This window comes from Ochotona curzoniae, unplaced genomic scaffold, assembly GCF_017591425.1.
Source record: "Ochotona curzoniae isolate NIBS_2020 unplaced genomic scaffold, NIBS_Ocur_1.0 scaffold_4763, whole genome shotgun sequence".
NCBI classification, from domain to species: Eukaryota; Metazoa; Chordata; class Mammalia; order Lagomorpha; family Ochotonidae; genus Ochotona; species Ochotona curzoniae.
This window is the reverse complement of record NW_024467123.1, coordinates 588544-605926: the sequence shown is the minus strand read 5'-3', so window position 1 is coordinate 605926 and position 17383 is coordinate 588544. Positions and strand designations below refer to the sequence as shown.

At 49.2% G+C, this 17383-nt stretch overlaps 1 protein-coding gene across 4 annotated transcripts in view; it reads right to left on the bottom strand.

Moving 5' to 3' along the window:
• Positions 1 to 245: 245 nt before the first annotated feature.
• The window catches only part of CSGALNACT2 (chondroitin sulfate N-acetylgalactosaminyltransferase 2), a 44394-nt gene continuing 27256 nt past the window's right edge, over positions 246 to 17383 (bottom strand). For 3 of the 4 annotated variants that reach the window (XM_040970494.1, XM_040970496.1, XM_040970495.1), the window contains exons 7-8: positions 9582 to 9663; positions 246 to 2158 (exon numbers count right to left, since the gene is read on the bottom strand). In XM_040970494.1, the coding sequence (XP_040826428.1) occupies positions 1866 to 2158; positions 9582 to 9663 (375 nt within the window). In that variant the 3' untranslated portion in view covers positions 246 to 1865. The remainder of the gene's footprint in view (positions 2159 to 9581; positions 9664 to 17383) is intronic. The other variant, XM_040970497.1, reaches the window with a different exon arrangement.

Sequence of the window (17383 nt, the reverse complement as noted above, 5' to 3'; positions counted from 1 at the left end):
CGGTCTGCCCCCTTTCGGTTGCAGCTCGGCCCACCCACATCCTATTTTAGGATACACTTTTGGGTCCTGCTGCCTTGACCTGCCCAGACTATTGTCGGTTCCTTTACCTGTAAGTGATGGCAGGTGCCATGGTCACACCTAGCTCAGCCCATCACCACCCCAGCTCGCGAGCTAACCAGCGCAACTTGTATTTCCACAGGGTTGGGGACACTTTTCAATAGAAACAAAGTGATGCCTTTAGCTTCTGATAATAAAATACTTTATTGGTACCATTTCATGTCAAAAACAGCATATTTCCACTGCTTAGCTTCTATTTTTAAATTAAAAGCTAGTTTTAAAAAAAAACCAGCAATAAAGGTAAAATTATGATTGTCTTAAAAAACAATCTGTAACTTACCTTTGCAAATAGTTATGTTCTCTCACTTTAAACACCGTATTTTACCAGTCTTTGGGATAAATAATTGTGTATTAAAGAAGACCACAGTCTGAATTGTTTGCAGACAATACTTTACGTATCTTTTAAAAAATACCTAAATGCTGATCCAGCTGAAACTTTGAAAGAGTAATTAGTTACGAGTTATTGTGAGACTGAATTCATGTAGCACCGGGAGATTGAGAATTTTTAATGTTTCAGATATGACTGAGCAAAAGGAGTGATGATTTTTTTTCCTGTGTGAATTTCCTTAGGGGTTTATATACAGACAATTGGTCCTTTTTAAAAGGCAAAGGTTCAAAAGTGCATGCACGCTTTGCACCTTGGGTCTATTTCTGGGTCAAGTGACTGACCCAACAGGGAAAGACCCAGGAGCGACGAATGCCATGAGTCCTAAGTGAGTCTATGTTTATTCACCTTGTCTCAGTACATTTTACACCCCAGCTAAAACAATATTCTATCTGTAAGTTATGTATGTATTGCTCTAAAATGGTCTGTAATTCAGATTGCTCTACAGCCTACATTCTCCTGTTTCTGAAATCAGACTTGTTCGTGGTATCTCACTGCACTGTTTTCCTCTTCTTGGTGAAATTCTTCCAACTCTACAGTTAAAATAAAGGATAATAAATATACGTGGATCCATGCTAAGTGAGACACAAAAGAGCAAGAAGAGAAAACCACACTATAGTGTGTAGTCCAAGCCCCTGGGACAGTCCTGGTGCAGCCCGCTCACATAACCTGATGCTCAGAGACACAGCTAATATCCTGCACTCCACCAGAATTAAATGCTGTTACAATGTTTGTTCAAGAACAGTTACTACAACTGTGACATTAGCCTTAAACATGACATCATACTTGGGTATCTAATTAAGTCACAGTGTACAACCCATTTTCCATCACTAACCATTTGCTTAAAAAGACACATTCAGGGTTTAGATTTCTGCTTTCCCTTGATTGGTTGGTTGGGGATGTACTTGTGTCACTGGATTGCCCTCCGCTTCGAGGCAGAAGCATTGTTCAGGCGGTCAAGCCGATGAGCTCAGTGGCTGTCGGGAAGGTACCGGTTCACGTGCTCGGCATGCCTGCCCGGGGAGGTGTGGCGCCTGACCCGCCAGCAGCCCCACACATTTCACCCCGCCACCCGCGGGCCATCAGGCCGACACGAAAAAACCCACAGGCCATCGGCACTCACTCACAGCTACTTCAGGGACGGGCACGGGGTCTCACTGATCAGGGATCCCACGGTGCAGCTTCCTCAGAGAAGAGCGCCTTTATAACCAAGCATCTCTTCTCACACCAGGCTGAAATGCTGAAGTAATGTCAGAGAGGATATGAAAAAACAAACGTGTCTTCTCTGAAAGAGGCACTGCATCTGGAGTTGGCATTAAGGCTACATCGACGGCGCTGGCTTGTGGCGGCAGACCGCGCGTTGCTAACCGGCGGCCTCACTGTTCGTCCTGTATGCCTGCTTGTGGAGGTGCGTCTCTATCTCCTCCCTGAAGACCAGCATCCCCAGGTGGGAGTGCGAGGCCTCGTTCATGGCCTTGGACTGGATGCACATGCGGTACTGCTCGGGGGTGAGCTCGTCGGCACAGCGCTTCTCGTGCCAAAGGTGGAAAAGGCCGGGCACGGGGGTCCGAATAACCATCAGGTCACTGTGTAAGTATTTCCGGTAAAGATGAACGTCTTCTCCACCCCAACCTTTTACTTCCATGTCAAATTCACCTGCAGGGACAAAATAAGCACGCTAAGCAACTGCCAGATGCCCGCAGCACCTGCAAGCATCGTAGACACAGATGCTGGCCTTCAGATGAGATGGCGTGGTGCAGCCTTAAGCCACCAACGTCCTGCTTCCTGGTCTGCCAGTCCAGTCACCCGCTGCCATGAGGGCCCAGGAGTGCAAGGCCAGTTGTGCGGAGTATCAAAAGGAGGTCAAATATTTGACAACATTCTGGAAACTTCCAAGAGCTACAAGAAAATCGTGGCGAGTCAAACAGAGAAACATGGTGGCGAGTCAAACGAAGAAACACGACATATAAATCTACCATAATCTCCTCTATTTTGAGACACATTTTTTTTTTGGCTTACAGAAAACTTTTCAGAAGGGGAGTCGGAAGCAAAAAAACCAAGCTGGGGCTAAAAATGTGAAAGTCAAGTGCTGAGTAATTTTAAAGCTATGAGAATAAATCAAACTCCTGGAGGAGTTTGGAAGAAAAACAAAGGGCCAATATTAAGGCTCAGTGAGTTAAACCTCTGCCTGCCAGGTCAGGGTCCCCTACTGCAGCACTGGGTCAAGTTCTGGCTGCTCCTTTTCCGATCCAGCTCCCTGCCAATGTGTCTGGGAAAGTAGCAGAAGGCCCCCCCAAGTATTTGGGTTCCTGGTTTCAGCCTGGTCCAACCCAGGCTGCAGTGGCTATCTGGTTAGTCCACTAGCTGATGCAGGATCTCTCTGTGTCAAATGTATATATTTTATATATATGGAAAATAAGGCCTGGATCTAAACAGTAAGAAATGACAATTTCCGGAAGTTAAACAGACACAGAGAAAGGCAAGTTAGTTCAAGAGAATGATGACTCCAGACAAGGGAGAAAATTCTGGAGCATGTACCATCACCAAGTGAAGACAGTGTCTTGCAGGAGCTGGCACGCATGTGCCACTAAGAAGCTAAAAAGAAGCAAATAAATGAACAAAAAAAAAACAAATGGAACCGACAGAAAAAAATGTTACTTATAACCTTACCTAGAACAGTTCTGACTGAGTGATGAGGCAGAAAGCTAACCAGAGTGGAATGACACATGAAATGGAGACGCTTCAGGTGAACGACCACATAAAGGAGCGTGGAGGGGCTGGTGCTGCGGCACCAAGCTGCCACCTGTGAGCCTGGCATCCCCCACGGGTGCAACTGCAAGTCTCAGATGCTCTACCGCCCTGCTAAAGCACCAGGGAACATTGGTAGGAAGTGAGAAACTAGTCTCTTGGTGTGTGTGTGTGTGTGTGTGTGTGTGTGTGTGTGTGTTGAGAAACAGAGAGGGAGAAGGGGAGGGAGCGGGGGTGGGGTGGGGGAAGAGAGAGACAGAGAGAGATATGGAGGAAAGTCAAGGCCCTGTGGGAAGGAATGAGGCAGTCCAGAGCAGCCAGCAGAACACCTTGGAGGCAGCCCAGGAGTTGACACGCACAGTCCTGTCGGTTCCTTGATCACTTCGAAGGTGATCCCAGCCTTCCCCCAAAGGTGGCACCCTCTCTGCCCAGCGCCAGGTGCGCTACCCAGTCTGATAAGACCAGACAACAAACCCTTGGGAGGAATTTCAACTCTCTCAGATCCAGCAAGCCTTCTGTCCAGGAGAAGAGGGTGGGCGGAAGGAGAGCTGGTGGGAAGCACTGCACCTCATTCCCTTACGGTGGTGGTCTCTCCTGGGATGCCCACCTGGCCTGCGAGGTGTTTTTCTCTCGGCTCAGCTCCGTCCTGCCAGGCGTATCCTGTCCAGGAAACTCTGGGACCCAGTCTGACTCGCTGGGCCCTGAGTCCATCCGGGGAGGTGCCCATCCAATCTGACGGGTGCGCTACTCCATAAGCCTGGCGATCTTGCTTACCAACACTGTCTCATGTCAGAATTCTTTCTTGAGGTCTTGAAGACAGCGACCTCTCTTCCAGCCATCTCCTTGAGGAACATACAGCAGAGGATGCCCCAAATGCTAGGGTCCCTGCCACTCCATGGGAGACCCAGATGGAATTCCCAATTCCCTGCTTCAACCTGGCCCAGCTCTGGCTATTGTGGCCAGGCGAGGAGTGAACCAGCCTTCTCTAATACTGCCTTTCATTTCACTTAACAAATCATTATTTTTGAAAGATTTACTTCATTTTTATTGCAAAGTCGGATACACAGAGAGGAGGAGAGACAGAGAAGAAGATCTTCCGTCTGTTGATTCACTCCCCAAGTGCAACGGCTGCAATGGCTGGAGCTGCGCTGATCTGAAGTCAGGAGCCCAGAGCCTCTTCTGGGTCTCCCACACGGGTGCAGGGTCCCAGGGCTTGGGGCCGTCCCTGACTGCTTTCCCAGGCTACAAGCAGGGAGCTGGACGGGAAGTGGGGCTGCCGGGATTAGAACCAGTGACCATATGGGATCCGGTGTGTACAAGGCCAGGCCCTTAACCAATTACTTTATAAAAGCAGCATGGGAGAACACAAGGCATTTGTGGTGTTTCCGCTAAGCTTCCAAACTGCATCTCTTCTTAAATAATTCTGTCCCTTTTAATTTCACATTCACGATGATCTGAGAGCCTATAAGCACTACTCTGAACAGCACAGCCTTAGTAAATTCCCTGCTACATCTCAGTTTTTCTTCCTTGGAGACACAAGTAAGCGCTTTAAACACGCCGTGCCCGCACTTCACACCAGCGAAGGACTCTGGGTTTGTTACTCCAGTGTCTAACACCGGAACGTGATCACTCCATTCCAACAAGATAAAGACCTGAAGCACTGAAAAAAATCAACAAATGTTACTCAGGGAAGTGAGACTGCAGGGCCAAGCACTGCTCCCTGACCTGGAGGGACAGGCGGGTACCATCACCAGCGGCGGGAGCATGCTCCCCGACCTGGAGAGACAGGCGGGTACCAACACCAGCCGGGTACCATCACCAGCTGCGGGAGCATGCTCGGGGGAGCGTGAGTTTCAGCTGGCCAACTGTTCGGGACTCAGGTGAGGGTGATGTTGGGGAACTGGGGGAGCCCCATCTCTGGGAGCTCTGCGGGTTCTGGTGCTGAGTATTTGAGATGAACCCCAAATGCTTCTGGCAGGAGGACATGGGAGGGGAGACCATTCTGAAGCACACCCGTGAACTCTACTGAAGGTCTGCCCTCAGAGAGGCTATGGAGCCGGAGCCTCGCCCGTGTGAGTTGTACCAAAGCCTTGATGCCCAGAGGAAAGGAAAAGAACCCAGCCCAAGCCCCTCTGGCCATTGTGGCTTGGAGGAGGGCGGAGAACCTAACCACAGGGAGAGGGCTTACTGCCCCCACCTCATCACAGCAGGTGTTATGACTCTAGTTCCTTTTGGCTGGACAATCAAGTCCAGCTTTCAACAAAATGATGATAAGGCACAGTAAAATGTAAAAATTCGAAAGTGTCTGACAGCACAGAACACACACTTGACCAGATTCAGGTGTGGCAAGTATGCTGCAAGTACTAGGCAAGGAATTTAAGACAAACATGACTGACGCGCTAAGAATTCTAACGTTATAAAGTAGATAGCGGGCAAGCTGGGTGATAAAAGTAGAGAAATGAGGTATTGCAAGCAATAAAAAAAGGAATCCCAGAGTTTAAAAAAAGCCCACTGAAATAAAAATGCATCATTTTTTTCCCCCATGGACTCATGAGTGGAGTGGACTTGGCTGAAGAAACAATCTCTGATATGATAACCTTGGGCATATGGCAATAGAAACTTCCCCAAAACTGGAAAGCAAACAGAAGGGAGACGGAAACAAAGGGAACAGATGATGCAAGGACGGTGGGGTGAAAGCTGTGACTCATGAGAGCGCTGAGCAGGGAAGGAGTGGAGGCTGTCCTCCGAGCGTGGCGGCTGGGAAGCCCTGGGCCCTCACCCTTCTCTCTCGCTCCCCGTTACTCCGAGTAACACCGAGGAGTGTTCCCGGGAAAGAGGAAGTCTCCTAGGGCAAGCAGCCCCAGAGCCCCACTCACAGGGCCCCACGCCATCGGAAACAGAGGGCAGAGGAACTGAACGCGCAGACAGCTCCCCATGAAGAGGACCTGTGTTTCTCGTTGCTGTGACAGAAGCCCTGGCCCTGTCTGCCTGTGAGAGGAGGTTTACTACCATCCAGGACTCAAGGGCTGTAGGCTTCTGCTGAGGCCAGAGGATGGCAGGGTGGGCTGTGTGCAGAGGAGCAATGGCATGGCAAGCCAGGGGCAGAGAGACTGGCCAGGTCTTACACAGCCTAGACAGGAATTCAGAACTTCCTTCCCAGGGTAGGCCCTACCGACCGAGGTCCCCCTCCTAAGCAGTGGACGCGTGGATTAAGTTCACATCCTCTCAGTAGCATCAGCATCTTCTGACTCCGGAGGCAGAGAGACAGCCACAGAATTCACATTTACCCACCTACGGAGTGAGAACTTTCCCACCTACTGGTCCACTCCCCTAGTGCTTCAAAAGGCTGGGGGTCGGGGGCCAAGAGGAAGCTGCAGTGAGGAACCGAATCCAGGTCTCCCACGTGGGTGGCAGGGATTCAAACTACATGAGCCATCAGCACTGCCGATTAGCAGGAAGCTGGGGGTCCAGCCCAGGCCCCCCGGAGTGGGACATGGGGACAGGAACTGGGTCTTTAAATATCAGGCTCCATGCCCACTCTTAGCACCGTTAACTTACGACTTTGGGGTGTTAGGCATTAGAGGAGCCACGTTTTACTGAAACCACGGCAGCACCTTTGAAAACGGTGCAGACTGTTAGTGGGAAGTTACACCACTTAGCACAAGAGGAAGTGAGGCAGCCTTCTTTCAAAGGCAGCAAGTTAAAGTGTAGGCCAGCCAGCTGGTTTACCAGGGAGAGACAAAGGTAAGAGTCTCCTAAAAATCCTTCCTGGGGTCTGAACAAAGCTGAAAAACTGCTGTAACAGCGCCCGATTTAATTGGGTCCGACTGGGGAACCCTTTGTGCCTTACAGCGTTATCAAAAAGAAGACAGTAGTTAGCGTGCAGCCAGTGGAGCTTGACTGCTGGGAGCAGCAACAGCAGCGCACTGGGAGCGGCAGCCCTGCCAGATCCAGCGCCGACCCAGGCCCTGGGCAGCCCCATCACAAGGCCCCTGCTGCCGGAGGAGCCACAGGGCCGGCGCTGGGGCACAGCACAGTAACCCTCTACCTGCAATGCTGGCATCTGAAGTGCTTCGGCCCCTGCACCCACGTGGGAGACCTGGAAGAAGCTCCTGGTTCCCGGCTTTGGACCAGCCCAGCCTCTGCTCGTTATTGCCGTTTGTGGAGTTAACCAGCAGATGGAAGATCTCTCTAACTCTTTCAAATATTTTTTTTTTTTTTTTTTTTTTTTTACCCCTTAAAGAAATTACGACACATGCAGAGAAACAGGAAGATGTAAACAAAAAAGAGGCGGCAACAAACGCCTGTGATAGAGCTCGGGGCTTGGCCTTGACCATTACACAGCAGTCATCATGAACGTTCAAAGAATTAGTGGAAATCATTATTGTACCTATCCATCAACGTAATATGAGCACCGGAAGAAGAAGATGAAAGAGACGAGAAAAAGGACGCATAAAAACATCACTGAGGCGTCCCAAGTGTGATGAAGATATTAATGCGCAAATTCCAAGAAACTTAACAAATCCAGGAATGGGCAAAGGATCTGAACAGACAGCTAACCAAGGAAGATGCGTGAACGGCCAATGATTACATGGAAAGTCACGAGATTCCACAGCGTGTCCGCAGTAACGGCTGGCCACCAAGATGTGCGGGAATTACGCCTCTCGCACGCTGCCAGCGGGGGCGCAGGCTGACGCAGGCACTTGGGAGGGCACAGTGGCGGTGCCTCCTCAGGCTAAACCGCAGATGTTCTAGCGGAAGTATTCGCAACAGCCAAAAAGCAGAACAGACCTAAACGTGTTAGCAACTGGCAGATAAACAAAATATGGTGTAAGCATACCAGGTGACATTGTTCAGATATAAAACGGAATGAACTGCCTCATATAATATGATGAACCTTGAAAACATTATGCCGAGTGAAAGAAGCCAGTTGTAAGTGAACACGGATTGTACAATTCCATGTAAACTAAATGCCCACAACAGGCAGGCGGTAGGTTAGAGAAGAGGAGCCGGGGGACTGGTGTGACATGGCAAGTGACTGCTAATGGATATGTCTGTGGTTGATGGCTGCAAAACTCAGTATTTAAACCAGTAACTTTAATATATTAGTTATAACTTAATAAAGCTGTTTTATAAAGAGGCAAAGGGGGGCCCCACGCGATAGCCTAGTGGTTAAGATCCTTGCCTTGCATGTGCCGGGATTTCATATGGGTGCCAGCTCTAATCCCGGCAGCTCCACTTCCTGTCCAGCTCCCTGCTTGTGGCCTGGGAAAGCAGTCAAGGATGGCCCAAAGCCTTGGGACCCTGCACCCGTGCGGGAAGTTCCTGGCTCCTGGCTTTGGATTGGTTCAGCACTGGCCTGTTGCGGCCACTTGGGGAGTGAATCATCGGATGGAAGATCTTCCTCTCTGTCTCTGTTCCTCCCTGTCTCCTCTCTGTGTATCTGATTTTCCAATAAAAAAAAAATAAATCTTTAAAAAAAAAAAGGAAAGGGGCTGGCATATTGAAAAAAATACATAAAAATGTGCTTTTCAGGGATAATGAATGCTTACTATTTTATTAAGCAAGTTGTCAGGAAAAAGGGCATTCATTTCATTTAATAGCTTTTTATTGTTATTTGTTTAATTTCCATTATTTATGTGTTAACAACTGCAAAGAGACAGAGTCGAGAGACTTTCAGAACAAATGGCTGATTATCCAACTGCATGTGCTATGGACCTCGGATGTACATGAGTTACATTCTACGACTGCCATGCTGTGGACAGGGAGCTACTGAAATGAGTCAGGAGACACAGAACTCGGTTTCAGCTACTTTATTAATCTGCTCTCTGAGCCCTGATTTTCCCCCTGGGCAGGACTGAAGCCGGGCGGGCCAAAGAACTGGACTGTAAGATGGGTAACCTCCGGGCAAGCCAACGGCTCCAGGTCTCCAACTCCAACTTCAACGGGAGCTAGAAAGGGCAGTCTTTTTATTTTTCTGTCTGTCTGAAATACTGTGACTCTGCATAACAATGCAGTGACAATCAAGGGTGTGCCATCATCTCAAAAAAGAAAAGGAAAGGAAAGAGAATGCCCCTTAGACAGTCTGAATGTGACAGCACCCAACAACCGCAAAAATAAGTAAAGCAGCTACGGAACCAGTCAAGGCTGAACTTTTACCTTTATGCCTTCATTTCTGCTAAGAATACACACTTTTACTCACTACATCTCTAGATTCATAATCTAAAAACAAAATATTGAAACCTGAGACCTTGTACAAAAAATTATAAGGCCTATATAATATTATATACACATCGGAAAAGCCCTATCCTTAAATGTAAGATCCACTTACCAATGCTCAGGAAATCTGATCGATATTGACAAGTCATTCCAAAGCCAAAATCTCGCCAAAAGCCAGAATCCTTTTTATGTACCTGAAATTAAAAAAAACAAAAATCAATTTATTTTCTTAGGAATCAGAAGTTTAATAAAAAAAACAAAAGATCTTTTTCTTGTTATTTGTAAGAAAAATATTTATTTCTAACACAAATGTGCATTTATGCTATTAAAATCCCTAAAAGCAGGATTACAGCGAGTTTTCGCCAGTTTTAGTCCTACTGAATGCGAGTCCCGTCCAAGCTGCAAGCTGGGGTCAGTGACGCTCAGGGCGATGCTTTCCTGCAAGCAGCCCACTCTCCAGAAGCCGCCAGCTCGGACCTCCACATTCACCACCCTGTCCCTCCTGATGGTGGTCTGTTCTGGTCCTCGCCTGGCCCCACACGGCCCATGAACCACAGGAAGCACCTGTCATCTATAGCTTCAGAGTGGACCACGGCTACTCTCCCAGGGCCTGTCTCAGCCCAGCCGCCCTCAGATACAACACAAGCCGACAAGTACAAAGGGAGGCCTGCTGGAAACTGGAACACAAAGTCAGCTGGTTTTTCTGGGAGCTACTGGGAGAAACACTGGTTCTTGTGAAAGGTCTGGGGTGCAGGGCTCAGTAAAGCACAGCCCAGGACTAAATGTGCTTTTTCCAAGTAATTTTATTGGAACATAGCACGCTCATTTGTTTGGAGAAAACAATCTGGCCAGCAGGTCAGTATGGCTTCCAAAGCCCGAAACACTTCTTAGCTGGTTCTGCACAGAAAAGCTGGCTGGCTCCTGGTATGGGATGCAGACCCGAAGCTCGCACCTCTCAACCCTTTTCTGCTACGAGGGAAATCAGCCTGAACATGAAGCTGTCGGGCAGGTGTTGAGGCACGCTGGGTTAAGCCATTGCTTACGATATTCACATCCTGTACCGGAGGGCCAGTCTCATCCCAGCCACTCTGCTTCCTGCTAATGCATCCTGGGAAGCAGCGTGACAATGGCTCAAGTGCTGGGGCCGCACTTCCCCACACGAGACCCCTGGATGGACTTTCAAGCTCCTGGCTTTGGTCTGACCGCCCAGCCCTGGTCGGGTGGGAGAGTGAAATCAATGGACAAGACACTGCTCTTTCCCTCTGCCTTTCAAAGTGGATGAAAACACACCAAGAGACATCTTTAAAGAATAAACCCATCACTACTGTGTCCAAGTAGAGAGAGAAATACAAAATCGTAATGCTGACCACACTGAGCCCCCCCAGAATCACTTCTACTTAGAAGCTGTAGTCTGTGAAGTCTGGCACATCTTTCTGTTTTTTTTTTTTTCCTAAAGATTTATTTATTTTTATTGGAAAGTCAGATATACAGAGAGGAGAAGAGACAGAGAGGAGAAGAGACAGAGAGGAAGATCTTCTGTCCGATGATTCACTCCCCAAGTGACCGCGACAGCTGGAACTGAGCCAACCTGAAGCCAGGAGCCAGGAACTTCCTCCAGGTCTCCCACGCGGGTGCAGGGTCCCAAGGCTTTGGGCCATCCTCAACTGCTTTCCCAGGCCACAAGCAGGGAGCTGGATGGGAAGTGGAGCTGCCAGGATTAGAACCGGCGCCCATATGGGATCCCAGTGCGTTCAAGGCAAGGACGCCACCGGGCCCACATCTTTCTTTTATTCGTACTTTGAACAAATGTTTAACCTCGTGGATGTGGTCCATGTAACTGGGACCCAGCAGTGAACACAAGTGACAAAGTCCTCGCCTCACAGAGCCTTCACTGTGGTGACAAAGTAGCAAGTACACATACTTATTAGGCGGTGATACAGTGGGACAGGGCGGAGGGACAGTGTGAGGCAGGAAGGGTCGGAGGAAGAGTAGCTTTGGCTGTAATAGCCATAGGAGCTGCTGTGGCATAGGAGCAAGGGACCTGAGAGACACGCAGGAGGGAGAGGCGGGGAGGTAGCCACCGAGGCCATCACTCCGGGTCACAGGGCAGCACGTGCCACACGTGAGGCAGGCGTGTGCCTGGTGTGTTGGACAAACACCAACGGCCTATGGCAAGGACAGAACAAATGAGGCCTGGCCTTAGCTGAGAAAGGTGTACTTCCTAAACATAAGTGGCCTTACAGCATTTCTGTGTGCCTGATGTGGGTGACTTTCAGGAGGCAGAAACAAGACAGGTGGAAGGCAGACTGACTCAGGGGATCCTGGTGGAGTCGTGAGGGATGAGTCCCAGGTCAGCGAACAGCACGGGCGGTCCTTGTCTGGGGGACAGAAGAGGCTGAGGCAGCACGGCAGACAGACTGGCCCAGGAGAGCAGAACCTGCACCTTGACAGGTGGGGAGAGGGTGCAGTGCTGAGTGGCTGGGAGGTGCAGGAGAGGCTCGGCTTTGGATCCCGAGCCAAGCCAGGACACAGGAAGGAGCAGAGAACAAAGCAAGGGAACGCAGTGCCAAGGGGGTGTGGGAGAGAAGCGAGGGTATGGCCTAGCAGGGGGCTGAGGAGAATCAGAGACGCCTCACCCAGCCTGCTGTTCTGAGGGAGTACTCTTGAGGAAATAAGAGTTGGAATCTTAGACGAGGAATGAGCCACGCGAAAGATGCGCCGGGATGGAGGGCAGACCCAATGGAAGTCTGGGAAAAGGCCTCCCGCGGTGAGAGTATTTTTGGGTGAAGGATGGTGGGTCTGAGGACCTGGCGTCCACAGTGCAGGCCAAGGCTTGGCAAACCTGTCAGAGAAGAGGCCAGGTACGACATGGCTACTGTCATTGATCCAACTCTGCTACTATAGTGTACAAGCAACTTGCTAATGAAAATAATCACAGGAACACTGAAATTTGAACTTCTATGGGCCGTGAAATATTATTCTTTGACAGTACATATATTTTTTTAAAGATTTATTTTACTAGGAAAAGGTTACAGAGAGAGAGAGAGAGACCTTCTATCTGCTGATTCATTCCCCAAATGGCCAAAATGGCCAGAGCCGAGCTAGTCCAAAGCTGGGATCCAGGAGCTTCTTCCAGGTCTCCCATGTTGGGAGCAGGGTCCCAAGGTTGCGGGCCTGCTCCATGGCTTTCCCAGATCGTAAGCAGAGAGCTGGATTGGGAAGTGGAGTAGTTGGGACATGAGCCAGTGCCCCATATGGTATGCCGGCAGGCTGAGGATTAGCCTGCTATGTCACCATGTCGGCCTCCCCAAACATATATTTTTCTGCCATTAACACTGCAATTCATGGGCCACAGGATGTGGAAAAGCAGCCTTGAAGGGGCCACACGGCCACATGGTAGACAACACTGGATCAGGCAGTGTCACTTTATCCTCATGATAATGAGAAGGAGTACTGTGATGTTTCCAGGAGGTGACTCTGGTCGGAGTCTAAAAACAGATTAGAAGAGGCAGGGAGGGATGTGGGGAGTTCAAGCCAGAGTCAACAAGGGATGGGAAGCTGGTGGTGTAGACTGCTGTAGTACATAGAGAAAAGTGGATGGATGCGAGGAAGGCAGAACTGACACAAGGCAGTGAGTGGCTGACATAGGTCAGCTGAGACTGACACAAGGCAGTGAGTGACTCAAGTCAGCAAGCTATTGACACAGGTCGGCGAGTGGCTGGCTCGTCAGTGAGACTGACGTGAGCCAGTGAATGACTGACACAGGGCAGCCAGTGGCCGACTGGGGCCTGAGAAGGATGGCAGCAACCACCAGACCTGAACCACGGGTCTGTGGTGCTGCCTGCTCTCAAGACACAGCCAGGAGAAGGTGAGCCCAGAGAGGAACCATGTGGAGCTTAGGCAGAGCTGTGATGAAATTGAGCAATCTATAGGGAATATGAACTGTGCGAAGAGCAGGGGCAATGGGACAGTACCGCTGTAAAGAATGGAAGAATCGACTGGGAAATAGAGAACAATCGGGTGGCTGAGGGCTGGGCTCAGGCTGGAGATGACAGACCAAGCATGCATTTTCTGTTTGTTCTCCCTTCCCCTCCGGTGGCATGTCTGTTCTTTTAGGATGCAACAACTCCCAGGACTTTTCTGGATTCTGATCACTGCTACAGCCCAGCACTTCAGACAACGCTAGGCACGCAGCAAGCCTTCAGTAAATATTTGCTTGAGTGGGCATGTGGCAGCAGTTAAGATGCCCCTGGAGGTGCTCGAATCCCACATCAGAATGCCCGGTTCTAAGCCCCAATTCTGCTTCTGACTTCAGCTCCTTACTAAGGTTTACCCTGGGCACCAGCTGATGGCTCCTGGGTCTTTCTGCCACCCATATGGGAGAGCCGGTTGAATTCTGGGCTCCAGGTTCTCTCCTGGCCCAGCTTTAGCTGTTGCAGGAATTTAGGGAGTGAACTGCAGCTGGAAGATTGATCTCTATTTGTCTGCCCGTTTCTATTTCTCTGGTCTTCAAATACAAAACAGAAGCAAACATTTCTGGAATGAGTAAATAAATTTATGGGGCAGAACTCTAGTGGCAGACCCATGTCTAGGCTCTAATATCCTTCTTCAAAAAAAATTTTTTTTTTGAGAGGCATAGAGAGAGTGCAAAAAAGAACAGCAAGACACACAGACAAGAGAAGACATCTCCTATTTGCTGCTTAACTCTCCAAATGGCCAGGGGGGTGCCAAAACTGGGAGCTCACCTGTGTGGCAGGCACCAACTGCTTGAGCCTATCAGCTGCTTGCCAGGGTCGGCACAAGGACGTGAGCCTAAGTATCGTCTAGTGGGGTACAGGAACCTCAAATGGTGTCTTAAGCACCAGGCCTGACAACCACCCACAAACTCAGATATGCTTATCTTCTTATTCCAGGTATAACGATGGTACAAAGCACTAAAGCAAATACTCATTTTGACATTCCTATCTCATGCCAACGCTGGCTGCAGTCACTCCTTGCTTTTCCTCGGGCCCTGTGCTCCACTTGACAGCAAGCTCTGCGAGCTCCATCCCCGACCTTCCTCACAATGACCACGCTGCCCAAGCCACCATCGCCTCCCCTCTACTTCAACAGCCGAATGGCCTGTTTTCTGCTGCAGCTCCAGCCAGTCCATCCTCTGCGCACTGAGCCTGGCACTCAACCCCCAGACACAGTCCATGGCCTGTTTTGCGCCCTACGTCCAGCCACTGAGTGCTGGCTCCTTACAAGCCATGGAGCTGCCCCTCCCTGGCCCCTGCCAGCTGGTTCCTTCCTGGCATGTGAATGGCTCCCCTGATGGCTCCATCCCAGGAAGACCTCTCTGGCCAGACACGACATGGAAATCTCCTACTGACTCTTCCTAAGTCAGTTAATGACCCACATGGCATTCATGGGATGACTATTTTGTCTCTTCCTACCAGAATAAAGATCTTTATGGCCCTCACTACGTCGGTAGGGCTCTAGGTTCTAGGGCTGCAGCTGTGAATGGTGCTTGGCACAGAACCGACTCTTGACGGGACATGAGAGTCTATCCGACAGGGTGGCCGGGGCAGCAGACTGGGAGCCCAGGCTGCTCAGGTCCTGAGTCCCACAGAGGGAGCACCCGATGGCAGCACAGTAGTGTCCTTGTCTGTCACAGGGTAACAACGTCACCTCCATCAAAGGCTGTCACGAAAAGCATCTTGTACACAGTAGGAGGCAAACAACATTATTACTCACTGCTGTTTTCAAAATGCCATCTGAGCTGCATCTACATGCGACACTTCCTGTTTTACACCTTCACGTTTCCCTCTGTGTTGGCTGTAGTTATTTGCTTTCACATTCTCTTCCTGATACATACTATTCACCCAGGCAAGCTGGATACGACTTTGGCTTACACGAGGATACGTGTATACTGGATGTAAAGACAAAACTTGAGCAGCTGAGCAATCTCAGAGCCAGTTCCCGGAGGAGGACCACGGACGCCTGCTCCAGAACCCAAGCGGGGCGAGCTGGGTGTGCTCAGAGCTCAGCGCTGCTGGGTGTCTGCTTCCAGGCCCTCAGCTGACAGCGCAAGGCAAAACGCTAGGCATGGCAGGAACAGGCCTTCGATGTCTACATCCCAAACTGTTACTCAGTTTTTTATTATGTATTTCAACAACAACTTCTTACACAGAAGTTTTACTTTTTTTTTTTTTTGTTCACCACCATTTTATTATCAGGTCTTCCTGTCTCTCAGTGTTTCCATGTCTCATTAAGCCAGGCAGAACTCTGAGAGAAGTACACTTTGCGTTCATAACTGCTTAAAAACATTTATCATGTCTTCAAATAGGAGGTCAAATCGGTTGGACTCTAGAATTTTTCAGCCCCCTTATAACCTCTTGGGGCCACTGTGATATGCGGTCCATCACCGACCTAAATAAGCATCATTAAGTAGCACATAATTCCCTTATACAAAGTTTTTGGGAGTGTTGGACAAGGCAGGTGTGGGTACTTGACATGCCACTAAAAAAAAAAATGCTTCTTTACTTGAAAGGAGAAGTGACAGAGAGGAAGACACAGGTATACTCTACCTTCTCTAAACACCAGAAACTTGCAGGGCTGAGCCAGGCTCATGGCTCTACCCCGTGGGTGGCAGGCATCACCTTTCCCGGGTGTACCAGCAGAAAGCTACACTGGAAGGGGAGCAGCCAGAACATAATGCAACTGGCCCAAGCAGTGGCTTAACCACAACACCCACCGCCCAGTTTGCCATTTTGACTGTATCTTATCCATACCATAAATAATACTATGGCTAAGATGGAAGGGAATGTGTGAGCTGTGCCAGATGCTGGTATCGAGCTAACGGCCTTTGGCAGTATATTAAGCAGATCACACAAGGAACATGAATCTTTGAAAATTCAGAAACGTTTGCCAGTTAAATAGATTTAGGTATTTAACGGGTAATTTTTGATAACCTTCCTAATGTTTTCTTCTTTGATATTTATTTATTTGAAAGGCAGCGAAAGAGAGAAGCGGAAACAGAGTAAGGGATTTTCTATCTGCTGGTCCATTCCCACATGACCAGAACAGCTGGGTCTGGTGCAGACCAAAGCCGGGAGCCTGAAGTGCCACGTCTCCAATTTGATGTCAAGGACCCATGTACTTGGGCGCTTCTCTGCTTTTCCAGGCACATCAGCAGGCAGCTGGACCAGAAGCAGAGAAGCTGGGATGCCAACCTGTGCTTGCATAAAGCACAAGCAGTGGCTTTATCTTCTGTGCCAGAACGCCAGTCCCTCCAACTTCTTAAACCCCCTTTAATTTATGCAGCACTATAAATTTTCAAGTCTTTTATTTGAATTTTTAAAACATAACTATGCAATACTGTTTTCCCTCAATGCTTTCATATTCTAACTTCCAATGTTAGACTTTTCTTTCACTTTGAATCTATCCCTTCATGATAATTTTTTTTTTTTTGCACATAAATAATAAGCCCCTGCATTTGTCAACCTAGTTTTCATTCACAAACTTCTGCCTTTGTTACTTTCCTTTCCTCCTGCCTTCCTTGGAGCTGTTTCGCTTTTTTTTTTTTTAAACATATTAATTTCTTAGTTCATTTGGCTCCACTTTCCTTTTACATTTTTAAAAAATTTATTTAACAGGCGGGGAGCTCATCTGTGTGCAGGTTCCCTCCTCAAATGTCCACACTGGCTAGGGCTGGGCCAGGCTGACGCCAGATGCCAAGCCGGGTCTCTCACTTGGGCCGTCACTGCTGTCTCCAGAAGGTGCCGGAAGCTGGACCGGAGGCAGAGTTGAGACATCAGCTCGGACAGCCCGAGAAACGCAGCCCAAGTGGCACTGTCACTTCCGGGACAACCACCCACCCAGGTTTCCATCTGTCACTACTAACAACAAAACATGATGTAAATGTAAGCTTGC